General features: G+C 37.8%; 1 protein-coding gene across 2 annotated transcripts in view; it reads left to right on the top strand.

The window, feature by feature from the left end:
* LOC149565387 (cytochrome b-c1 complex subunit Rieske-4, mitochondrial-like) overlaps positions 1 to 26,381 on the top strand; it is a 31,475-nt gene extending 5,094 nt beyond the window's left edge. For both annotated transcript variants that reach the window (XM_089818892.1, XM_089818891.1), the window contains exon 3: positions 25,538 to 26,381. In XM_089818892.1, coding sequence (XP_089675018.1) covers positions 25,538 to 26,178 — 641 coding nt within the window. In that variant the 3' untranslated portion in view covers positions 26,179 to 26,381. The remainder of the gene's footprint in view (positions 1 to 25,537) is intronic.
* Positions 26,382 to 27,318: the final 937 nt, after the last annotated feature.

Here is a 27,318-nt window from a genome sequence, read left to right as displayed (position 1 = left end):
GCCCATCATTAACCCTTGTGAATGAGCGAACAAAATTTTTGCAGCATTGCCACCGTAACCATGGTTTGCACTTTATCCCCTACGAACATGCGAGAACATTGAGACAAATTGCATTCGTAGCTTCGCAACTTAACCACTAACCTTGATGTCTAAACTTGCGAGTGAGTGATCAAGGTAATCATTGTGTCACAACTTGAACTCTGATTAACTCTTAAACTCCCGCAACTATTTGAACAAGGTGATTTGTGACTTCACCATCTTGACCATGCGTTACTCCTTGCGAACATGCGAATAGAAGGCCTCGTTGCTTCGCAGCTCAAACCTTGGGGTTAGCCTTAATCATCTATAACGATGTGGAACTGAAAATGACTGAGCTGTGGTTTGACTTTCACACTGTCGCAACCTGCATTTGAATGTTAGCATGAAATGCTGCATAGCCGCATCGACTGTTGAGATAACTGTTTCGTGCCTTCGCGGTCCAACTGACTATTAAGCCTTTCACTGTAGCGGCCAAGCGGTGAAGGATATAACATGAAAAAAACTTGAAGACTGAGGAATATAAAGAGTAAAGGTCAAGGATTTTTTGTCGTATTCCTATTAGGCTTTTAGGACAAATAAATTTGAATAGTCAAATGACCATTGGACAAGTTTGGCACCCTAAAATTCAAATTTTGGCGTGGGGGATGCTTGCTTGCTAAGCATAGATCAGTGACCTTGAGCAATCCATTGGGCTAGAGTCACAAAAATTGAGATTTGCTATACATTGTTTGAAACCACAAGAATTTGCCTCCTCTGCAACCTCAAAACTTCAAAACTTTGCTATCTTCTGGAGAGAAGCCTGTGCCCATGCACTTCTTGAAAAACAAGAGAAACTACTCTAATATGTACAGAAAACCCTAACCCTCTTCTAGAAGCAAGGTTTAAGGTAAATTCCATTGATTGGAATTGGCAGAACATCACCATCAAGCTTAGATAGTTGGAAAGCGTTGGCCTCTTTACAACTGGTGATAACATAAGGGCCACTCCACATAGCATCAAATTTAGAGTGCCTACCAGGTTTAGCATTATCTGCATCCCATTTGAGGACAAAGTCTCCCTCTTTGAAAACTTTGGCCGTAGCCTTCTTGTCATAACTCCTTTTGACATGTTGCTGACAAGTTTCAAGTGTATGCATAGCTTGTTGTCTCTTTTCGTCTAATTCAATCAGTATTGTTAACCTGATTGTCATGGATCATTTTCTTCTAGCTCCAATCGACGAGCAAGCTCAAGAGAGGGGAACTCCAGTAAAATAGGAAGCCTAGCTTCCCTTTCATATACAAACATAAAAGGTGAATTCCCTACTGCTCTCTTGGGTGTGATTTTGTCAGCCCAAAGGGCAGTCTTCAACTTGGCAGGTCAACACCTCGGGTTATCTTCAATTGTCCTCTTCATGATTTTGATGAGGTTTTTATTAGAGGATTCAGCCAAGCCATTCCCTTGGGGATAATAATTTGAGGAAGTGCTCAAATATATCCCATTTTCTAGAGCCCAAGAGCATATATGAGCTCCAACAAAAGATTTGGCATTATTTGATATGATGGTTGATGGAACACCAAATCTGGCTACAATTCCATCAAGGAATTCAACAATTGAGGCCTCTGTTGCATCTTTTGGAGCTACTGCCTTTGTCCACCTTGTGAAATAATCTGTGGCTGCCAAGATCCACTGGTGACCAACACTAGAGGGTGGGTTTATTGGACCAATAAAATCCAAACGCCATTGAGTAAAAGACTGATCAACTTGAGTAGGATGGAGAGGAGGGACAACTGATCTTTGCTTTCTTGAGAAGAAAGCATATTTCTCACATTTCCTCACCCACTTATGGCAGTCATCGAATAGGGTTGGCCAATAATAGCTAGCCCTCATTATCTTCATTGCAGTCACTCTGGCTGAGAAATGGCCACCAACAGGGCCATCATGGAACTCTTCAGCAACCTGCTGATCTGATCAGTCTCTATGCATCTTAATAGGACTCTATCAGAATCCTTCCTGAATAATATTCCATCCACCAAGATATAGGGAACACCCTGTAATCTGAATTGTCTGCTCTTTGCTCTATCTAGGCCTTGGGGATATGTTCCTTCTAACAAGAAGGTTGTCGTGTCATGCAACCAATCAATCTGATCTTCATTCTCTACTGGTTGCTCTCCTTGAATTAAGAGGGCAGTCTCCTCATGTAGCTCAAAAGATGAAGCCATCTGCTCACACAATCCCTTGCCTTTTACAAGCTTGGTGATCTTGATATCTATGTCATATTCCATGACCTTGGTGATCCATCTCGCCCTCTTTTCATTGATGTCTTTGTTCAGGAGGAACTCCTCCACACTTGCATGTGGGACTAGAAGTTGGACTTTGTTGTGAGACAACAAGTCTCTGAATTTTTTGAGAGCCCTTACAACAACAAGGACCTCTCTACATAGTTGTATCTTCCTTCATAATCCTTGAGCCCTTCACTAAAGAAAGCTATGGGTTGTTCCAAATTCTCATCATTGAACTATGTTAGCACCAAAGTAACGAGAATCAGAATCGGAATCAGATTGGCAAGGCCAAATCGAATTGTGAATCGACCATGAGTCGCCCATGAATCAGCTATGAATCGGCAAATTGAAAAAAAAACCTTTAAATGTAGAGATTTCAACAATTTAGAACATGCACCCTTTATTGAAAATAACTTAAATACACTATAACATCATCAAATAGAAGTTAACATACATAAACATGGAACATAAATGATAAATCCATCACATACGTAACTATGTTACATGTAAAATGTAAATTGAAGGCTGTAGCTGAAGTAAATAGAAATCATATGATCATAGTGATTCAAAGTTGAAACACACAAAAATCCTTGCTCTGAATGGTTCCATAAATGACACTTCTAAAATATTAGATACACAATAAATGACTCGACATTCTTATTACTTTGCTGACGCAATAGGTTTGACTTTTATCGCTGCATAGGCATATACACACAACAGCTCGAGTCTTTTTATTGTTGTTGGTTGAACTTTGGAGATTTTATTGTTTTCGCTGATTACTTCCTAACTTTTATTGCCACATTCTTAGATTTATCAGGGTCCATGTGTATGTCTTTGCTTGTATATTGAATTGATCATACTAATCGTTGAGCATCTTACTGATTTCATCCTCTTATTTTGTTCCATATTAATAGTGCAAAATTGGTTGTTGTACATGGCATGATGTGTATCTAGGATTACGTTTTTCCACTATTACTTCATGATATGCTGATTGGAATATTTGTCTTGCTACAATATTTTTATTGTGTACATTATATCCTTCAACGCTTCTTTAATACTGGGCGATATTCCATCACCCGTATGCTTACAAAAAGAATGCAATACATATACCTTCAGCACTGCATTTATTAGTCATGAGTCTCCAACAATGAAGTTCCTATTCTGGATTTGGTAAGTGAAGTATATATAGTAATATACACAATGCCATGGATGTTATTTTTGTTCTGTCTATTTTTTCTTGAATCTCTTGCAAGTCTACTCAAACATACCATGAATGACGATTCTTTAATCCTTTGTTTCTTTAATTACTTTATGCCTTGCCTTGCCGATTCATGGAGCTAATTCAGCTGATTTTTTCCATGAATTGCATGAATTTGCTATTCAGGTGATTCATGAGAAAAAATTCATTGATCTGATTCATGACTCATGAAAAATCTCCCAGGTTGAATCGAATCGCCAAACTGGCGATTTAGGCGATATACTCGACCCTCCAAGGGAGTAAAGGATGAAGTCCCTGTCAAACTTGGGATTGACAAGAGTGGGAGCTGATGCAATTGATTTCTTGATTTCTTCAAAACTAGCCTTTCCTTCCCTAGTCCAGGTGAACATCAGTTTCTTCTTCAGTATAGCTGTGAGAGGCTTTACCATGGAAGCAAGGTCAGGGATGAACCTCCTTACGAAGTTGATCCTGCCAAGAAAGCTTTGCAATCCTTTTTTATGACTGGGAAGTGGGAGAGAGAGAGAGTTGCTTTTACTCTCTCTAGATCTATTGTTAGCCCATTTCTTGACATAGATTGGCTAGTTTATCTTTAATTTTATAACCTTTCCGATATATTTGTTGTATCCGAATTTCATCAAAATTATGTAATAGGGATAAATCTTCTTCTAGTTTTGAGTTGAGTTTCTAGTTGGGTGTATATCTACCCCTTATAGCGTTTTAGAAAAAATTGAGAATCCCCTTCTATGATAAGTTTTTTGAACCCATAGTTTAGAATAAGTCTTAGTCTTTCTAAGAGGGCCTCCATTTCTGCCATGTTTGTATAATCCCCTAAATATTTTGCCCTTTTAATCTACAAAGTATCTGTTGAGTGGATGATGCATCCTATACTCGCCCTTCCAGGATTTCCTCTTAATGCTCCATCAAAGTTCAATTTTGCCCATTCCACAGGTGGAGGTTCCCATCTACAATTTGCTCTAGCTAGATTGCTTGTTTTGGTGTATAGCATTGGGGTATTGATAAGTTTACACCTTAGTTACCGATTCGGGATACGAATCCGATTCGGGCACGTGAATCGGATCCGTGGATTCGTGATTTTTTTTTTTCCCCGATTAGGATTCGTGGGGGATTCGTGAATATATATATATATATATATATATATATATATATATATATATATATATATATATATATATATATATATATATATATTTGTTTCTCTCATTTATTAGTATATATAATGCATAAAAAGGTCATTTTAGCACTAGAAAGCAAAAAAATATATTTAAAAAAGTCATATTAAATAACTTAGACTCACTTAAACCTATCGATCCTTGAGGATTCACGTTGGATCCTTGAGGATTCGTGCCTAGATTCATGTAGATCCGGGCAGGATCCTTGTTTTACACAGTGGATTCGTCAGGATTCGTGGGCCATGAATCCGAACGAATCCACTGTGTAAAACAAGGATCTTGCCTGGATCTACACGAATCCAGGCACGAATCTGGATCCGGTTCGGACCCGAATCCAGATCCGGCCTCTAGGGCACGAATCCGGTAACTAAGGTTTACACCAATTTTTCCGCATGTTTGCATCTCAGTCTAAGAAGGCTCCTTCTTTGTTTGAATTTCTTAGGTCATTGTTCATAACTTCCGTTATGCTTGCTTCTATTTTGTTGAGAAGGGAAGGTATTATCAATTCTTGGTTTAAAAAGATTCTCCTATTCCTCTCTTTCCAAATTTCCCAGAGTAAGGTCGATGGTGAAATTTTCCATAGATTGTTATATATCTTAGGGTATCCATTTTTGGGCCAGCTCTTTAAGTGATCCCATAGTGTTTTTGAAGAAACAGAGAGCTAGTTGAGTTTTTGACAAAGGCAATGCCAGCATGATTTTGCGAAGGAACATTGATGTAGTAGGCGTTCAGTGGTCTTTGAGTCATTTTTACAAAGGGGACATCTTGATGGGCCTTCAAAACCCATTTTTGTAAACTTGTCTGTTGCAAGGATCCTATTTTGTATGGCTGCCTAGAGGAATATGCTAGCTTCAGGAAGACAAACTCGATTCCAATACAAATTTAAGGATATCTCTATCTGTTCCCATCTTTGAGAGTTTGTGATTTGTTCATAGCCCTTTTTAGATTAGGATCTTCTAGAGATTTCCATTCCCAACTTGTTACTTGGTTGGTTTCTAGTTTGTGTTTATAGCTACTAATTGATTTCCCTCACCATTGCCTATATCCGATGTTAGGTGTTTGTTTATATGGGTTCAATATTGCATCATGAAATTCAAAGTTTTAGATCCCTTTGGCGGGTTTTTGCATCGAAATAATGATAACGGGTCTTCGTTGTTTAGGTTATTTTGGTATAATATTTTAGCCCATTTGTTTTCATACTCATGATACATTCTCCAGAGTCTAGAATAATTTTGCCCCTAATGCTTCGTTTTGCCAACTTAGATTTTTGATTCTTAAACCTCTTTTGTCTTTGGGTCTACATGTTTTGTCCCAATTAATTAATGCTTGTTTTTTCTTCTCTTTGATCCCACTCAAAAATAATTTTTACGGTCGATTTTCTTTTTTGCTCAATTGGGAAGTGGTAGGTAGGACATCTGGTAGGTAGGGATGCAATTAACACTGTTTTGATTTTTGTCGCTCTACCTATTTTTGTTAGCCATTTCCCTTTTCAATTTTCCAATTTTTTATCGATCTTATCTATTATAGTATTCTAGGATTTTGTTTCTCTCATGTTTTTTTTCCAGCTGAATTCCTAGATATTTGCATGAGAAGGTGCCTTTCTTATGTCCCATGATGTTGCAAAGTTTTCTTTCCATATCTAGCTTGGTGTTAAGAATTTTTTTTTCTGATTTTTCTGTGTTGACTATTTGTTCAGAGGCTTCTGTATATGTTTTACTAATCTTTGTATATGTTTTAATAATCTTTTTGTAGTTTTGGGCTTTTACTATTGTACTTTGTCTTGGGAGAATGGTATCGTCTGAAAATTGTTGATGGATAATGTTAAGGATTCCTTTTTGTTACTGTAACACCCTTTATTATACCACTAGCTTGACCTTTTTTAATTGCTCTTCCGAATGCCTCAACCATTATGATGAAGAGGAAAGGGGATATGTGATCCCCTGTCTTATTCCTCTTGAAATGTTATAAAAGCCTTCCGGGGTACTATTAATTAGGATTAATATTTTGGGAGTTGTTATACAATTATATATTATGTTGGTCTATTGTTGGGAGAAATAAAAAGCCTCTAATGTTTTACAGAGGAAACACTAGTCTACCTTATCGTAAGCTTTTTGTATGTCTCGCTTCATTAGCATGCAATCCTCTTTGTTTGACTGTGCTGAATGGATTGTTTCTTGTATTGTAATGATGCCATCTAATACCGATATGCTTTGTACAAATCCTATTTGTTCTTTTGAAATTAACTTTGGAAGGACTGTTTTGAGTCTGTTAGCCAAAGCCTTTGATAATATTTTGTATACTGTATTGCAGAGAGCTGTTGGTCTAATATCACTCTGTTCTTTGTGGTTATCTTTTTTGGGGATTAATGCTATAAAAGTGTTGTTAATTTCTGAAGAAGGCCTCCTTCTAAAAGCCAAGTTTCCCTAGATTTTTGCTTCTAGAAGATTGCCTCTTTTTGTAATATATTTTCTTGTTTTGTTGGCAGTTCGTTGTCTTTGAAATATTTTTCTTCATCCATACCATCTTTTATTACCTCTTCATTAAGTTTCTTTGATGTTTTCTTTTAAGTATTCAAGTTTAGGTACAAAACGAAACATTTTGGATCCCTCAAAATCATACTCTGTTCACCACTACTTGATGCTACCCATCAATTTATCATCAAGAAACAACATTTTCTCGCATTTGAAAGAATTTCTTATGGGTTTGACTTGTTCTTCTATATCTAATTAGACCGGAAAGTGATCTGATCCTGCATTTGGTAGAATTGTTGAATGTATTGCATAATTGAAATTACTTAGATCCCCTTTGAAGATGAATCTATCTATCCTTTCCGCAATGTGGCATGATCCCAATTTTCTGTTATTCCATGTGTATAAACTGTTCTGTGGATTATCAGTTAATTTTTTTGTGGAGAACCAATCTCTGAAGTCTATCATAGTTTGTGTTACTGTCTAGGTCCTCCTAGTTTTTCATCCAGATTCGAAAGTTCATTGAAGTCTCTCCCCATGCAATAATTGGCTGTTTTGTCTGTTTCCATAAAGGCGCTGATCTCTTACCAAACATTCCTCTTATTTGCTGTTGGTATCAGCCCATATACATTGATAAGTATGAATTGAATATTATATCTATAGCTCTGAATTTTCTCTCCCATCCAATTGTTTGACCATGTTATAATTGATTTTCCTCGGGTCCCATAATATACCAATGCCTCCTAAGGCTCATGTTGATGCTATTAAATCTGTTTTCCAAACTCCAAGTCTCTTTTTTAATTTTTCCCCTTCTTCGTTATTTAACTTAGTTTTTTGGATTATTAATACTTCTGATTCAAATAGTGTTAAACTGTGCTTTAGCAAGTGCCTCTTGTTAGGGGCATTTAGTCCCCTAACATTCCATGTGGTTATCCTCATTGTTCATTGGGAAAGATCTTCCCCTTCCCAGCTTTTAGTGTTTCTTCAATCTGCCTTTGGTTGCATTCATTGCCTATTGCCGATTTGAGCTCAACAAGTGATTTCCTACCTCTCTTTTTTGACTGTTTTCCACATCTTGGGATTGGGATACCTGCCATATATTCTTCAAAACCTAATTTGTCTTGATTCTCTTTTGCATTTTGTAGACTTACCGTAATTTCTTCTTCAGGGACCTCTTCGTCATGCTCTCTTAATTCATCTATAATCTGGTTACTTAAATCTGCAGCTTTATTTTGTATTCCTTTTGGATATTCCCTTTGCTCATCATTTCTTTTTGTTGTTGACCAATTTTCCTTTTCCTGTTCTTGTGTGTCTTGCACTCCATATTCTTACCATTTCTTTATGGAATTACTCCTGTTCTGCTGATTACTACCAGTTTCTGCATCTATGCTGCTGTTTTCTTGGATTGCTTCATTCCATTTACTCATTACTGCTTCTATCTCTATCCCATTTCTTTATGGAATTACTCCTGTTCTGCTGATTACTACCAGTTTCTGCATCTATGCTGCTGTTTTCTTGGATTGCTTCATTCCATTTACTCATTACTGCTTCTATCTCTATAGGTACAAGTATGTTCCTGAGATTGTTGCTTGTTCCCTTTCTTCAGTTTCCATTGGTGTAAGAGGGGTGGTAAAGGGATCTTTTCTATGTGATGTCGTTTCCCAAAATTTATAGCTCTTTCTCTTTTTCTCCCTTTTCCTTATTGTTATATTATCCCATTGTTTTGAGGATGCTGGAGGTATTTCACTTTCTTTATAGTTGCTGTTTTGTTCTTGCCGAGTCTTATCTCTATTGTCCACAAGCTCTTTCTGCTCTATTTCTCGGTTTGGAGTATGCATCATTTCTTCTGATAGCTTATTAATATCTATCTTCCTTAGCAAATTACCAACTATGGAGGTATTGCTGTCATTATCTTCTGTTATGATTTCTTCTCCTGCTTCATTTTGTTGTTCCAAACTGTTTGGTTGTTTTCTGTTATTGTGGTTATATTGGGGCTGTCACCGTTGACTGGTTCTGTCCTTTCTGTATCCAAAGGTTGAGGTAGAGTTTTATATGCTGGTGATTTTATTGCTGAAGTTTCCTTTTCTTCACTGTCTTTGATTTGTCTTTCTTTAGTTGCCCTTCAGTTATTGAGCTTTTGATAATGGTTAGATTACTTCCCATTGTTGCTAGCTTCTGATGATCAATGTGACCACCTTCCCAAAGTGTCACCAGATCTTCTAATTCGCTTTCGAGTAGTAGCTTCTCATGTATCAATTGTCTATATCTTTTCAAGTTGTCCTTAGTTTCTTTGATATAGGAGTTACTATCTTTACATTGCATACAATCCTAAATTTCATGTCCTTTTTTCCATATCTTTGATTATACACCTTTCTCTTTTGCAGTCTTGGAATTGCTTTCTTATTAATGTCCTTCCTTCCCTTCTCTAATGGCTGAGGTGTGTATTACGAGGTAATTGGTAAATACTTGCTTATTAATAACAGAGACCGAAAGGTCAATTTATACAAAAGGAAGAGACGATGTTTCCTTAGGAAACGATTGTAAAGAATAGAAACATTCTATTCCAGAGAAAGCAAAAAACGAAAGCAAACTAAAGCTAAAGATATTTACAAGATAACCATTAACTAATAATAGACGTCTTATCTATTATTGTAATACCCTCCCTTAATGGTTAATCTATCTAACACACCAAGCTGTCCTCTGAATTTGACAAACTTATCAAGACCAAGAGGCTTGGTGAGAATGTCTGCAGTCTGATTTGAGGTAGGAACATACTGCAGATCTATAGTCCCGTCTTCAACCAGCTGTCGTATGTAATGACAATGAACATCCACATGCTTGGTTCGTTCATGGAAGACTGGATTCCGTGCTAACTTGATAACGCCTTCGTTATCAACAAACAGAGTAGTCGGTCCTGCTGGTGACATCTGCATATCCCCAAGCATCCGACGAAGCCAGATAGCTTCACATCCTGCCTTAACAGTCCCTCTATATTCAGCCTCTGTAGAAGAGAGAGAAACTGCCTGCTGCTTCTTGCTGGTCCATGTGACTGCACCGTATCCCAAACTAAACACATATCCAGATGTTGACTTTTTATCATCAACAGAGCTTGCCCAATTTGAATCTGTGAACCCACTGAGTTTAGGATTAGAACTCCGAGAATACAGAAGTCCATAATCAGAAGTGCCCTTCACATAACGAAGCACACACTTTGCTGCCATCCAATGATCAGCCTTAGGAGCTGTCATAAAGCGTGAAATATAGCTGACTGTGAAGCTGATATCAGGCCTAGTAGCAGATAGGTAGATGAGGCTGCCTACTAGTTGCCTATACGTAGTATCATCAACGGAAGGAGAATCAGACTTGGCTGATAACTTGAGACCTTTCTCCATAGGTGTAGATGTAGGTTTGCAATCCTGCATTCGGAATTTGTCTAACAAGGCTCTGGCATATTTGGACTGAGAGATGAATATACCAGAAGACTGTTGCCAAACTTTAACACCTAAGAAATAATGCATGAGCCCAAGGTCAGTCATATCAAAAGACTGGCATAAGTGTTGTTTGATTCCCTGAATCAAAGATGCCGAACTACCAGTGATGATCAGATCATCCACATAGATAACCAGAAGGATGATGTCACTGTCAGTAGTCTTGATGTACAGATTTGAGTCTGAAGAACTCCTCTTGAAGCCTTGATCACTGAGGTACGTATCAATCTTGATGTACCATGCCCGAGGGGCCTGCTTCAAACCATAGAGAGCTTTTACCAATCTGAGAACCTGATGGTCTTTACCAGCAACCTTGAAACCAAGAGGCTGTGTCATGTAGACCTCTTCATGGAGATCACCATTCAGGAAAGCACTCTTTACGTCCATCTGATGGACCTTCCAGCCAAACTGTGCTGCCATGGCTAAGACTAATCTGATGGTGCTCATCTTTGCAGTAGGAGCAAAGGTCTCCTCATAATCAATGCCCTGACGCTGAGAAAAGCCCTTTGCCACTAAACGAGCTTTGTACTTATCCAAAGTACCATCTAATTTGTATTTGATTTTGTAGACCCATTTGCAGCTAATGGGTTTCTTCCCTGGGGGAAGATCAGAAAGGACCCAAGTGTTGTTCTTCAGCAGGCTCTGGTGTTCAGATTGCATGGCCTGTTCCCACTCTGGAATTCCTTTAGCCTCGGAATATGTTTGAGGTTCAAATACATTGTGAATGTTGGCCATAAGAGCAAAGTTAACAGAATCTATAGTTTTGCTCTTTTTCCGAGTAGTTCTCCCATCAATGAGCTCATCATCATGAAGATCAACAAGTGTCTTAGCCCACCACTTAGGCCGGAGAGGAGAATGACCAACAGTAGTACTAGGAGATGCTTGATCAGCAGGATCCTGATCAGAAAAATCTGGATCAAACTCAGGTGAAGCATCTTCAAAACGAGGTGATCCTGCAGGAGAAGCCGGAGGTGGCTGTACAGGTATCATTGGCAGGACTGGAGCTGTAGGAGCTACTGGAGCCCTCCCATCAGGTGGACCTAATGGAAGCCGAACTCCCAAATCATGAACCTGCATAGGCTGGTCTGCTGGATCAGGAACAGGAGAAATAGGCATGAATGGTCCTCGTTGCTCATCAAAGACTACATCGCGGCTGTATATGAGACGAGATGTCTCAACATCAATAAGGCGGTAGGCTTTGTGAAGACTGCTATATCCAACAAGCACCAGTTTTTGACTCTTGGCATCCAACTTGGTGCGTGAAGCATCAGGGATCCAAACAAAAGCAAGAGAGCCAAAAACCTTCAGGTGACTGATTCTGGGCTTGCGACCTGACCAGGCCTCTTCCGGAGTTTTACCTTTGACCGCCACTGTGGGTGACCGGTTCAACAGATAAACTGCAGTGTTAACTGCTTCTGCCCAAAAACGCTTCGGAACATGTCTGTGTTCGAGCATGGAACGAGCCATCTCGGTGATTGTCCTGTTCCGACGTTCAATTACACTGTTTTGTTGTGGCGTGTGGGGTGTGGTGAACTGGCGTTGGATGCCATGTGTATCCAAGAAGCTGGAGAAAACATTAGAACAAAATTCCCCCTCATTGTCTGATCTAAGAGTAATAATAGATTTCCCAGACTCTTTTTCAACTAAGGGTTTAAACTTCTGAAATACGATAAATGCATCGGATTTCTTTTTAAGGAAATACACCCACATTTTTCTACTGAAATCATCTACAAACAACAGAAAATACCTGTACCCAAGAACAGAAGGAGTGGCCATAGGGCCGCAGATATCAGCATGAACAAGCTGAAGTACTTGAGAAGCTCGCCAAGAATTGCCATTGGGGAAAGGTGTGCGATGTTGCTTCCCAGCCTGACATGCGTCACAAACTCCAAGGTGTTGGGTTTGAATCTCTGGCAAACCAAGAACAAGCTCATCTCGAGCAAGTTGTGAGAGATAATGCACATTTAAGTGCCCATATCGTTGATGCCAAAGTGTGCTGATGGAAGATCGCCGAGCAGCCATAGCTAAGTCCTGAGAATCACCAGAATCAGTAAGTCTGAAAAGACCATGATCCTCAAGACCAACTGCAATAGTAGACTTAGTAGCCCGATCAGTTATGGTGCACTGATGTGAACTGAAGGTGACTGCCAAGTGTGGAGAATGTCGCAACAACTGACTGACTGAGAGTAGATTTAGTTCCATCCCTGGAACGTAGTACACATCAAGGAATATGAGCTTCCTCCCAACAGACTGAATTTGAATGTTGCCTTTACCAACAACTGTGTACTCTTCTCCACCACCAAAGATAACAGAATCTGAATAAGGCTGGTAGTCAGTAAACCAGTCTCTGTGGTGAGTGAAATGTCGAGAGGCACCTGAATCAATGTACCAGGCAGATGACTGTACATGATCTGCGGGTCTTTTAGCCATGAAGGCATAAAAGGCAGATTTCTCCTGCTCAGTGTGCTTTGCACTGTTCGCTTTGGGTTGTGAACTTGATTGCTTAGACTGGGCAGCTAAGTGTTTCCGACATGCAACCTTCATGTGACCATACTTGTGGCAATAGTTGCATTGAATGTTCTTCTTTTTGGTACGATCGGATGCTGGAGCAGAAGACTTTTGCTGAGATGGTTGCTGAAACTTGCCCTTATCCTTCTGAAAGGATTTCGCAGCAAAGGCTTGCTCAGTGGAGGTGGAACTGGAGCTGCTACCGAACTGTTGTTTCCACCGATCTTGCTGAAGTAGCAGGGTGCAGAGATCAGTGAACTTTAGATCAACACCAGTAGATGTGATGTTGAGAGTCTCGATAAAATGCTCATAGGAATTTGGTAAACTCCGAAGAGTTATTACCACAATATCCTCTTCCTCCATCTTGCGACCGATGGCAAGTAACTGATCACGGATTTCCTGAATCCGATTCAAGTGTGCTTGGAGCGAGGTGCGCTCATCCATGACAATAGAAAACAGAGTGTTTTTCAGAAAGAAGGCTCTGCTCTTGTCAGAAGTCTCATGAAGACCTTTTAGATGTGTCCAGATTTCGGCCACTGTCTTGCCGGATGGAATCTGAGAAAGCTGGTCATCAACTACGGATAGTTTGAGAAGCATTACTGCCTCTCGATTATTCAGATCCCATGTATCTTGATTAGGACTCGGAGAAGTCGGACGCTGCGTAACACCCAGAACAAGTTGATCAGTGTTTCGATATTCGAAGATTGCAATGATGCGTTGCTTCCAGGTTCCATAATTGTGACCATTGAATTTGGAATTATGCTCGAGCAGAATATTTGTCAGAGATGCCATGGCACGTTTTTCAATGAAAAATTGTGAAAATCTGTGAAGGCACGTTCTTCGAGGCAAAAATACGGAAGACCCAGAAGAATCAGAGAATGACCCAAAAGAGAGCTCGAAAAACCCAGAAGGAATCTGCTGTCATTTTTTGAATCGCTGGCTCGAAAATTGAGGCACAAAAATCGAGGCACCCAAAAAAATGGACAACAACCCAGTTGAGCTCTCGAAAAACCCACCAAGAATCTGCAAACAAATTTTTTCTTAACCCCAAAAATTAGGGTTTAAAAAAAAAACGGCCCTAGCTGAAAAAAATTTGAAAAAACTTCAGATTTCTTGATGAAAAATGGTCGAATCTGCTTCCCAGAGCACGATGACAGACTGAGACGGCTAAGAGCATGAAGATTTGATACAGAAACATGCAAATTTTCACCCCAAAAACGCGAGTCTTCAAAAAATGGCCACGATTTCCACGCGATTTGCAAACCCGTAATTCGGGAATTTCTCCAAGCAGAAAAACCCTAGGTGGGTTTTGGAGAAATTAGCTGAAATAATTTTGGAAAAATTTAAACAAATAATTTCAAGAAGAAATTATAAATTTTTCCGAAAAAATTTAAGTATTTAGCTCTGATACCATATTACAAGGTAATTGGTAAATACTTGCTTATTAATGACAAAGACCGAAAGGTCAATTTATACAAAAGGAAGAGACGATGTTTCCTTAGGAAATGATCGTAAAGAATAGAAACATTCTATTCCAGAGAAAGCAAAAAACGAAAGCAAACTAAAGCTAAAGATATTTACAAGATAACCATTAACTAATAATAGACGTCTTATCTATTATTGTAATAGTGTGCACCTACTTTTTAAAATGTTGCTAGTGGTCATATCTATGATCTCTCCTTCCTCAAATTCTTGGTTGAAATTACTTTTTAGATTACCCTGATGCTTCCTTTGACTACATTTGATGTTTGTTTCTGTAGGTTTCTTTATCTGTATGGGTTCCCTCTTTAGTTAATGAATGAATCTGTAAGTACTAAAATTTCTCTCACAAGATGAAGAGCTAGCTCCTTATAAGGGCAATCTTATTGCAAATGATTGCAATTCAATGGTTTCACTTCCGTGGTTCTCCCACCACTATTTCTTTACATTCATATCAAATAAAGCTTTCAAGCAAGCAAAATCATCTTGCCCATGTGAAAATGTATTCCATTGACTCCTCAAAAGCGAAGCCTCCTCACCCCAGCCTTAGTATTTTTTGTTGCAGTCCAAAATCCTTTCATTACCTCCCCATTCTGATATGGAGCCTCTTTATTGGTCACCTATATATCATGCAATTCAGGTTTAAGGGCATAGGCAGCACAGTGAACTGGTGTTAAGCTTGTTCCATCTTCCATGTAACTTTTATAGTGAATGATCTTTTGCATTGGTTATTGTCTTGACTCTTTCACAGATGGACTCTTTTGCCTCATAAACTTCTACCAAACATGTCTTGTCTGAATTTACAAATCTGATAACCTCACATATGGGTTTAACAATGTTCACAATAAATATAAAATCCTCTCAAAAGAGTCATCAAGAACCATACCTTTCACCAAAACTGTAGTATTTCATGCAGATTATCTCTATGCTGCTCATGCATCACTATCAACCATGGAACTTTGAGAGCCAAAACTTCCATTCAACTTTTTCTCTATCAAAGGATTTAGAAAGATCTTTTGCATTGGTTATTGTCTTGATTCCTTCATGGGAGGAATCTGTTGCTTCATAAACTTCTACCGAACATGCCTTGTTTGAATTTGCAAATCTGATCATCCCACATATGGGCTTAACAATGTCCACAATAAATTTAACTTCTGCTCAAAACTTGTCATAAAAAACTGTACTATTTCATGAGATTGTCGTCTCTAAGCTACCCATGCATTACTAATGCCCATGGAATTTTGAGAGCCTAAATTGAGTCAGTGACGGTGTGTCTTCTAGTGTTGTAGCAGCAGAATATGCTGGCAAGAGACCAAACATTGGCAGCTCAAACCTATTGCAAGATTGTTTGATTTGCAAAGTTGAGAAGTAGCTGATGCAATGATTACATGATTCTTTATGCAAATGGAATACCATTTAATGTTGCTCACTCATCTTTCTACTCTGAGATAGTCCAATATATCAGTAAATGCCCTAGTAGGGTATAAATCACCTAGGTATGAAAAAATTTGCACTACTGTAATTGGTAAAGAAAAAACTGGATTGGACGAACAAATTGCACCAATGAAAAGAGTGTGCTAGTAAAGGCAATATTGTAATGGATGGGTGGATAGATGCTAGAAATCATCCACTACTTGATATCATGGTAACCTGCAGCAAGAGACAATTTTTTGAAGGCAAAAGATTGTTCAGGGAGGGTTTTGAGGAGGTGAAGGCTTCACATGTTGTCCAAGTTGTTACTGATGCTGCCCCTGTTTGTAAAGTAGCAGGTATGTTGGTGCAAACAAAGTACAAGCATATATTTTGGACACCATGTTGTGTGCATTTGTTGAATAGTGCACTCAAATATATCGACAATATATCGACAAGTTCCAATGGATTTCAAGTTTCATAAAAAAGGACAGAAAAACACAAATGTTCAATTGTAACCATCACACAAGCCATCAATTGTAACCTAAGTCCCAAGGTTCGAATTTGAGTTCGTGTTCGACAACAATAAAATTCGGATGAAGTTCGATAAGGGTGAAAAGTTCAAATTTTTTTCGACATTTAATTTTCCTTATATAAATTTAATTTTTTATATATAATAATAAATTGATTAAATTATAAAAATAACTTAACATCGTTAGATGAAATTGAAATAAAATAAATAATTTAATTATTTATTAAAATAAAAAAATATTACTTTAAATTCGAAACTTTATGTATATATTTTAGTTTTACAATTGATAAGTTAAAATTATAGAAAATAGATCAATGTAAACATTACAACAAATTTAAAATCATTATAATGTAAACAAAATTAAAGTTTTAATTATTTATTTAATTAATATATAAATTAGAAAAGTGTTATTTATAGCATATGAAATAATAATTCCCTTAAATGTATATTAAGTAAATAATATATCTTAAATATGTACATTAAATGATGTGTTCTAATGTATTATTTAGTACTTCATATACTTTTGCGGGACTTGAAAATACTTTGGGGACTTGTATTATCGACTCTCATTTTGACCGCTCACCATGTGGAAAAGGATTTGCGTTGCAGGGAACAATCCAGACGCCTAGTAGACAATCTCTCTGTGTGAATTTTCTTTTGTAGGGATTTTCTTTTGACGGTTGGCGTGTCTTGCATCAATAATATTTCTTCATTTTCGAGACTTCCATTCATTCTGCCCAAGAATGTGTTTCAAAGAACCAATGTATCACCTAAAATAGCCCTGACCCTATTCTGTACAAATTTTGGGCGAATTAGAACGAATTTTATAGATTCTTTTAGAATTCGCCGAATTTTGAATTTTATACATGAAATGCGGCGAACCCTGTGACACAGATTGTAACTACTCAAACTTGCTAATACATGTATTGCTTCTTATTTTATTCTTCTTGACGGCTTTTGTGAAGTCAAAGGAGCTTTGTGTTCCATTGTTGTTAGTGATGCATGGACAGCTTGGAAACAACCTACAATAGATACTGACTGCAATTGAGATGAGAGGCATGGTTTTTGATGACTGTTTTGGGCGGATGTTAATTTTGTTGTAGACTCGATTAAGCCCATATGTGAGGTGATTAGATTTGCAAATTCAGAAGAGGCATGCTTGGGAGAAGTTTATGAAGCAATAGATTCCATCTGTGAAAGAGTCAAGACGATAGCCAATGCAAAAGATCTTTCTATGTATTGTTTGATAGAGAAAAAATTACATGGAAGATGGAACAAGTTTAATACATCTCTTCATTGTGTCGTCTATGCTTTTAATCCTAAATTGTATGATATACAACTGAGCAATAAGAGGGCTCCATTATTAGGGTAGAGAGGTAATGAAACAATTTTGAGCTGCAATATAAAAGATTTATAGCTGAGGTAAGGAATGCTTCAACTTTAAGGAGTCAATGGAATAAGTTTTCACATGACATGATTTTGCTTCTGTAGAAGCTTTACATGATATGAAAGTAAAGAAAGACCCTATAGAGTGGAAGTAAAATGTTGCTTACAACATAATAAAATGTTGATAAAATAAAATTTGTTTTTGATTTTCTTGTTAGATTTTAGATCTTAATCAAATTTAAATGACTACAAATTTATAAGACAACTTCTTCAGTTTATGTGCCTAGTTAATAGGTTGTAAAGTATCTACTATGTAGTCAAACAAATTGGTTGGGTAAGTCGTATGCATTACTTGGAGGACATCACAATATTGTTGTAGACTTGTGTCCACGACTCCATGGATTGTAAGCATCGGCTTCTATAGATTATTGGATGCTCTTCTGTGGCTGTTTTTCTTTTCCTTTCATTATAATTTCTATTACCTTGCAGCCTCTCTAAGTATTAATTCCAATTTTCAAAAGTCATTTTTGGGAAAATTGTTTTTGATGCAGAGTATGCTAACCTTTGCTATTTCTTTTCACAATTATTCTTATATGATTATCTGCTCTGTTGCTAGTGCTCCCAAAAATAAGCTTTAGAGAAATGCCTGCACTTAGCTGATTGCTTCCTGTGAGGAAAGACATGCCATCTTTTGGCAATAGTTACTGTTGCTAGTAGATTAAATGTGTTTTAAGAGTGTAGCCTTGTTCAGCTTCAATATTTGTAGGAAATTGATCCTTCGAATTAGAGCTTTGAGACTTCATGGCAATGTTGAAATATCAATGTTAGCTAAAAATTCTTGAGGCTCTTCCTGCTTGCAGACTATTGCTAGGTGGAGAGAAGGGGTTTAATGAACTGGTGTTTTAGAATTGCCGTCTGTTTGTCACCTCTTTTACTGGTCGACGAATCTACATCATTTGGCTAATTAGTAATTACATCAATCACAACAGCCACTCAAGCCCAGCTCTCTTATACAAGTGGTCCAACTCATTTGCACTGTCAATATAAAATAGTTGGAACTCTTGAATTATACCTGGGTGCTAAATAGTTGCTTGAAGTGCTCTTGGGTTGTCTTATTGTCACCTCCAGAAAAGTTGATAAATCAATTTTGTTTTTGGTAATAACCACAATAGATACCAAGTTGGCCTTAAGAGAACTCACCTCATCAAACCTTTGAGGGACTTATCTTTTTATTATTTATTTTGTATATTAAAATAATTTTTGTACCAGTGCGTTTTGAGTTTTGATCTTCAAGATTTTTCTTGGGTGTTTCTGTGAGGAATGAGTTGTTAGATCACACACACTTTGCACGGCAGATGATCAATGGTCAAAATAGTAACCAAAGTCTTAATAGCCTAAGCATGATAAATAATGCGTAGAGAAAAAAAGATCCGCCCTCATGTAAGAAAAATGGAAAATCTACACGAGCAATATGTGAGTTGAAATTCTCTTATGTACTTACACTATTGTTACCTTGAAGCTTATGATTTCCTTGTTAGTCTTGTAGCTAGAACTTGCTAAGTTTCATATAGTACATTTAGGTGTCACCCAGAGTATATTTAATTGGTTAAGCAGGTTTCCTATTGCTTGTTCCTAGTCTCCAAGAGACTCTGAGACTTGAGATTTAGACTGCTTTAATATCCATAACCACATCTTTGGGGACAATATTTATGTAATACAACCTTCCCATCAGTTGTTTACTTACCTTGATATCATTTATAATGGTGTATTCATTCATACCAGTACTTGGGCTCCCACGTCCTCAGGTGATTACCAGTGTTACCCTAGCGCGGGGGTGCGGCGATGCGGGGGGACGTCGGGACGAGTTTCGGGTGCGGGAAAAAAATAGTCTCAATTTGGGGACGGCAGGGGTGCGGCGGGGGAGCAGAGGGGGGGGGGGGGGGGGGTTCAGGGGAGGGGGGGAGGAGAGGGAGTGGGGGGAGGGGGTTGCATAGTATATATATAATATTATTAATATATATGATTGAAAATGCTAATTATGAAATGATACTTCAATATATTATATAACAACGTAACATTAACATATCAAATATAGTTGACTACAATGAATAGAGAAAATTAAAATGTGATTCACAAACCATAAGTTCAAACTTGAAACTTGAAATTTCATAACCATTACTATTACTAATGACCATTTGACAAATTAACTTAGTTCAAGATGCAAGATTCAAAATTCATTGTTCAAATATGATTTTATGAATATCATATATCATAAAGATGCTCATGATGACAATGAGCTGAATAGCATGAAACAATGAAATAATAATAATGTATCATAGCCATATCAAAGTGAGTATAATCAACAAAATGACAAAATGCCAATAATGAGAATGGATGATTCTCAAGTGCTCTCTAATCATCCCCTATGCCAAAGTCCTCATCACTGGAACTACTAGACTCCTCCTGGGTAAGATCCTGATCCTCTAAAGGAACACCAAATAGACCTACATTGGCTTCTGCATCGGCATCCTCATCAATTTGAGCTGGATCCTGTGGCTCCACATCCTATCGTGCTGCAGGGCTCTCCTTGTACTCACGTGTCTTGCGATCTTTGAGCCGCAAGTGACCATGTACAGCAACCAGCTTCTCCGCTCTCTTAGAGGTAAGTCTATTCCTCTTAGCAGAGTGAATGAAGCTTTAGGTGGACCAATTCCTCTCTGCAGCTGAGGAGCTAGACACCTGAGATAACAAAGTTGAAAGTTACAATTTACAAGTTACAAACAAATGTTCATACAATTTGTAACAAATGATAAATGGTAAATCGATGATTAATAATTATTGAATCAATGAATCATAAATTAAAATCAACAAGGTAAAACTCTTCAAGTTAAGATTGTAAAGGGCTGGAATTAGTTATTAGTATTACAAACCTGACAAAGCAGTTGAATGGCTAGTGAGGTGATCTTTAACTTTTGTGACCCATGACATTTCCACCACAAAATGGGATTGTTTTGTGCCATGGTTTTGAGATCCACCTTTGCAATATCCGAGTATCCTACAAGTTACAAGTTTTAAAGTTTACAACATAATATTAAAATTATAAATAACTTAAATAAAGTTATAACTTATAAGTAACAATTAATTATTAAAAGAACTTATAATTATAAAGAGTTTAGAGCATTGAATCAAGATTTAAGGATTACCTGAAAGACTAGCAAATTCGGACCACTCGGTGCGGATCTCACTAGCAGTCTCAGTATCGTACATTTTGGCAATGCATCGAAAGAACTCATTCTTCACCTCATCATCTTGAAGTGGTGTGACTCTACCAGGCCTAGGTATGTACCACTTCGGGTTCAATGCATAGGCAGCCATGTGCAAAGGAGTGTTCAACTTCTCCCACCTGCGGTGAATGATAGGCTCAATGTGCTCCGTATAGAATGCTAGAGTGGGGTCTCTCTCACGCACAACAACCCTCATCTGCCCAAGCATGGAATCAATGCACTCATAAACCTCTCCAAGGCTAGGTGAATCTGCATCTCCATATCTGATCACCTGAAACATTGGAGTAATGATGGAGACTATGTATTTTGCATCACTCCAAAACCGATCACTCTTCACTGTCTCCTTTACCCTCTTCCCCAGCTCTGTTCTGGACTCAGGCCATCGATTCCATTCTTGTGTCATAACCATGAGTTGCAATGGCTCTTGCAACGCAATCATTCTCTCCAAGAGAATATAATATGATGCATACCTGGTCTCAACTGGTTTCAGGAATTGCTTCTTTGCAAAGCTCCTAAAAAGTGCATGTATTGTATGGTGATTGCAGATAAACATCTGCACCTCTCTCCCATCATTAACCACCTTTCTAATCCACTCTATTTTCCCCATGTCTTTGAGTGCATTGTTCATGGCATGCACACAACATGGAGTCCACCAAATATGCCTATAAGTTGCCTCAACAAGCCTCCTTGCAGCTTTTCACACATGTGCTGCATCTGTCACAACTTGGACCACATTTTGTGGTCCAACCTCCTCAATGGCTTCCCTAAGCACATGAAACTGAAAATCAACATCTTTACGATGCCTTGAACAATCAACTGCCTTCAAAAAATATGGGCCCTCCGTGCATGTAACCATAATGTTGATGAGTGGACGATGACTAATGTCCGTCCACCCATCTATGATAATGCTGCAACCTGAGTCCATCCAACATGCTTTCATTTGCTCCATCAAGATCCCAACCTTGTCATAGGCTCTATCCAACACTGTAGTCCTCAGCTTGTGGTCACCTGGTGGCACATATGATGGCTCTCCCTCATTCACTGCCATGGTCATCATCCTCACAAAATAGGGAGATCGAGCCACATGTGTAGAGATGCCATTGGCAAAGAAGAAATCACCAACAACATCATCTAACCGGTCCCTCTTGCAGTTGCTTTTCGTTTCCCCCTATTGCTGTCCCCAGCTGAACTGTGTGTAGGTGAGGAGAATGATGGTGTAGGTGACATAGTCCCTGCTCTCTGATGCAAGATACGAGTAGATGTATCTCGCTGCCCCTGTAACTGCTGTAAATGCTGTACCTGTTGCCTAGCAGACAAAGATCTAGGCACTGGAACAACACTATCATCAGGAATGCCCCATAGTTTATTTACTTCAATTCTGTATCTGACATTCTCAGGATTTGATAAGAACATGCATGGGTTCACACCATAGCCACTCCAAAAAAGGTGGTGTGAATTAACTCTTGTAATGCTGCCAAACCATTCTACTCCACATATATTGCACTTCCATTTGCGTGTGCCACCCCCTGAAGGTGTAGGGCGTGTAATTTTTGTAGCAAACTGTTTAAGAGGGGACTTTGGGTCATAAGGACCCCTAGCATACTTCCTCAAAATCTCTAAAGGGCAATCAGTAGAAGGCACCCCTGGTGCAACATAAGGAGGCTCTTCCGCAGGCTCAGATTGACCACCTACATCAGCCCCATGATCACTTCCTTCAGGCTCAAGTTCAGGCTCATAATCAGATGCACTTGGCTCATTAATTTCCATGTCTTCTGCACTTTGGCTGGATCTAGAAGCCATTTATAAAACTGCATTTCACAAAATGAAAGTAAAATTATAAAAATGATCATGATACATTTCAGCCCAAGTAAAAATAATTTAAAACTTAAAACTTTACTATTTAATTTTAGCATTTACTATTTAAAAATTTAAAGTATTAAAAAATGAAACTAAATAGTAAAATACTAAAAGAAAATATTAAAAAAAAATATGGCAATATGGCATATGCTGAAACGTTTTACTAAGTAAGTTACTCTCAAGTTTCAAGTTTTTTTTTTGATTCTTGAATCTTGTTGATAGTCGAATCTTCTTAGTTCTATGATTTTTTATTTTATTATTTATATTAATTTTTAGTTTTTAATTTATTTCATTGTTCTTAAAATAAAAATATGGCAATATGGCATATGCTGAAATGTATTTTACTAAATACGTTTCAGCATATGCCATATTGCCATATTTTTATTTTAAGAACAATGAAAAAAATTAAAAATTAATATAAATAATAAAATAAAAAATCATAGAACTAAGAAGATTCAACTATCAACAAGATTCAAGAATGAAACTTGAAACTTGAAAGTAACTTAGTAAAACTAAATACTAAATACTAAATTTAAAAATTATAAATTGATTTTTAAAACCAAAAAAACAAAGTAAAATAAAAAAAACCCTACCTTGAAGGCTCGAACTTGAGGAGACACTTGCCAAATCAAACTTTCTTGCTCCTCTTGCTCCTCTTGATTTTGCAATCCCTTGCAAAACCACCCACTAATCTCTCACAAGCTCCTCCAAACACTCTTTCTCACTTAGCTCCTTGCTGCTCCAAAATGGTGAAATGAAATGATGAAATGAATAAGAGATCTATTGGTCTTATTAAGCCTTCAAATAGACTACATGGGACCCACACCAAATTAGGGTTAGCATACTTCAAAAACAAAAACAAAAAAAAAAGCAAAAAGTATTGTTTTTAAAAAAAAAATTGGGCCTTTTCTCGACACACCCCGCGCGCACCCAGGAAGCACCCCACGAGCACCCGTGGCGCACCCGCGCACCCTCGCACCTGGGAAGCACCCAAGCACCCGATGCTCGACTGGTGCAGCGGTGAAAAAGCCACGGGCGGGGGTGCTTGGGTGCGTGAAGCACCCGCACTGGGTTACAATGGTGATTACTGATTCCAATTTCACATCACAAAACCTTGCAACAATATAGATAAAGTGGGACCTTTAGTCCTGTTAACAGTGGTGACGATGTGACATTTATCCATCTTAATGGCTATAGCTCTCCTATATCGCAGTTGATAGAGTAGGTTTGTGAGATAACATTTCTTTTCTGGCTGGACATTGTTGAGGGAAAAGCTTATGAGCTTATTATCAGCTGTATTTAAAGATGATCGTATATTTATCGTGTTACTATTCCTAAATAAAGTTATCTATCACTTTTCTTGACATTTTGGGTTGCTTGTGCTTTGAAAATAGCGAACCAGCTTATTTATGCAGTCTCACCTTTATTTGTTTACTCACGTGCTTAATTTCAAGGGTGGATGTGCTCTCATGACCTCGGGTGACTATTGATTCCAATTTTACATCACTGAACTTTGGAAGCATACAGACAAAATGTGATTATTAGTCTAACAGTGTGGATAGTGCCACATTTACTCATCTTGATGGCTCTAGCTCTCCTATCTCTCAGTTCAGAGAATAGGTTTGCGAGATAATGCATATTCCGTTGTTGGATATTTTTGAGGGAAATGCATTCGAGCTTATTATTAGATGCTAAGGATGATCATATAGTGTCAGTGTCAGTAGTCATAAGCAAAGGCTCCTATCACTTTCCTTGATATTCTTGGTTATTGCACTTAATGACTCAACGTGATTTTTTCTGCATAGAACTTTTCTTAGTCTTTTTGTTCTTTTCTTTTCATTGCTGATGTTTGGCATTGCGACTATGGTTTTTTTTGTCTGATGAAAATACTTTTAATGAGCTGTAGACAAACATCCTTTTTCGTTTTATGTTGAAAGTTCACCTTGATATTTGCAAAATACCTAAATAAGCTGGTGATAGAAAACATATTGATAAGCAGGAGATATGTTCTGCAGCAAGTCAAATTGTGATACTGCTATCAGGATTCAACTGTGTAATTTTCAAGTCAAACTCATCGACACATGTTTCACGAGTCAAATCAGTCAAACATATTGCTTTTATCCATTTTGGATTGATTTAAGCATTTGGAAATGATGTCTATTTTTATATCTTATTGTTAGCTTTTAAAATTTCTACAAACTAATTTATTATGCATATTTTAGGAGATGGTAATTGGAGAGTAATAAGAAATATGCTGATTTGCAGGGTGACTATGATTAGATGTTTTCAATTTATGCCTATATTTTCCTTATCTGCAATTTTCATAATACTATCCATATTTGCTTTTGAATTTATTTTGGTAGCGAACAAATGATCTCCTCTCATCAGATAAGTGATATAACTGCTGCATGCATTCCAGGTTTTGCGGCAGAGACCCTTGTTCCAAGGCATGAACTAGGAGTTTCTGATGTGCCTGCCACTGTTGCGGCAGTGAAAAACCCTACTTCAAAGATAGTATATGATGAACATAACCATGAGCGTTTTGCCCCAGGGGATCCTAGCAAGAGAGCATTTACATACTTTGTCTTGACAGGTGGAAGATTTTTATATGCTTCCTTTATTCGATTGTTAGTTCTCAAATTTATTTTGAGCATGTCTGCAAGTAAGGATGTTCTTGCTATGGCTTCCCTTGAAGTGGATTTGTCTAGCATTGATCCGGGAAACACGGTAACAGTCAAGTGGCGTGGAAAGCCTGTTTTTATCAGACGACGAACTCAAGATGATATCCAGTTGGCTAACAGTGTAAATGTGAGTTCTCTCCGTGATCCTCAGGAAGATACAGAAAGGGTGATTGATCCAGAGTGGTTGGTTGTGATTGGTGTTTGTACCCATCTTGGTTGTGTTCCTCTACCAAATGCTGGTGATTTTGGAGGATGGTTCTGCCCTTGTCATGGATCACATTATGATATATCTGGCCGAATCAGGAAGGGTCCCGCTCCTTACAACCTTGAGGTGCCAACCTACAAATTCTTGGAAGATAATAAAATGTTGATCGGTTGATCTCCATGGTACAAACAAGGTTTGAAAAAGACTCTATTTCTCATGTAATTGCATGAGTATAGCACAGAATTGTTTTAAATGTCTTCATAAGAGTTGCTACTGATTTAGGCATGAGATGCTATGTTCAATAAATTCAACATTTAATATTGAGAATATTACAATTTTTTTCCTCATGAATGAATAGATCAATTTTTTTTCGTCAATTAGGTGTTGTGATTGCACAGATATGGTTTGGTGTAAAATTAATTATATCAAATTTGTCATGTGACAATAATTTTCCTGTACTTGGTGTTTTATCACGTCCTTCAGGATTGTGTGCCTGACAAACACAACTATAGCTATGGAAGCCAAATAATATCCCATGTCTTTTTGCATAATAGCACTTGTATGGAGAAACATAAATGAGCAACAATATAACTTATTCTAGTGCATTATGTTTACCATTAATGCTCAGGAAACTTAGTTGCTAGAGTTGTCTGTCGTTTGATGGCTTTCTCATGTGATACAGATGAGTGACGAGGCTAACAAAATTGATTGTCATTTAGGGAAAAACATGCGACTGAAGCTGTATGTACGTGTTAATGTTGTCAACCAGTGCATGGTGGACATTAGGAATATAACGTGACTTGTGCATATGATGGTTTATGTGTGTTGACCCTTAACCACTATTGTTTATGACAGGAAATTGGCAGACTGAATATCATCTGTGGATAGAAATGAATTTGAATCTTCTCCACTGGTAAGAGTTTTTTTAATAGTTGTACATCTATAAAGTGTGTTTTATAGAGATATATTAGTGTTTCATATATTGGCCGCGGGGCTTGCTTTCAAACCCCCTTAGTTCGACATCATGATGGACTAAACCCTCGATTAAGGGGTTCGACATGATGATGGACTAAACGCTTGGTCAAACATTTGCAGTGAATTATTATTATGAAAAATGACGGACTGGATATGATGTATGGGTAAAAACAAACTCAATGTTGGATAATAGGTTTCATCAGGTTGCGTATGCGAACATGTATGATATGCATGCTTAATATATTTGTGCCGTTTGTGAATGTGCCGATGTTAATGCGACTTGGTAGCTGACACTTTTTACTTGCTTTCAAGTACCCTTGTGGATGAATGTGGGGGCGG

This window comes from Cupressus sempervirens, chromosome 3, assembly GCF_028749045.1.
Source record: "Cupressus sempervirens isolate cs-2001-9-10 chromosome 3, ASM2874904v1, whole genome shotgun sequence".
NCBI lineage: Eukaryota > Viridiplantae > Streptophyta > Pinopsida > Cupressales > Cupressaceae > Cupressus > Cupressus sempervirens.
Note: the sequence above shows the minus strand (reverse complement) of the source record. Positions and strands in the feature narration are given on the sequence as shown.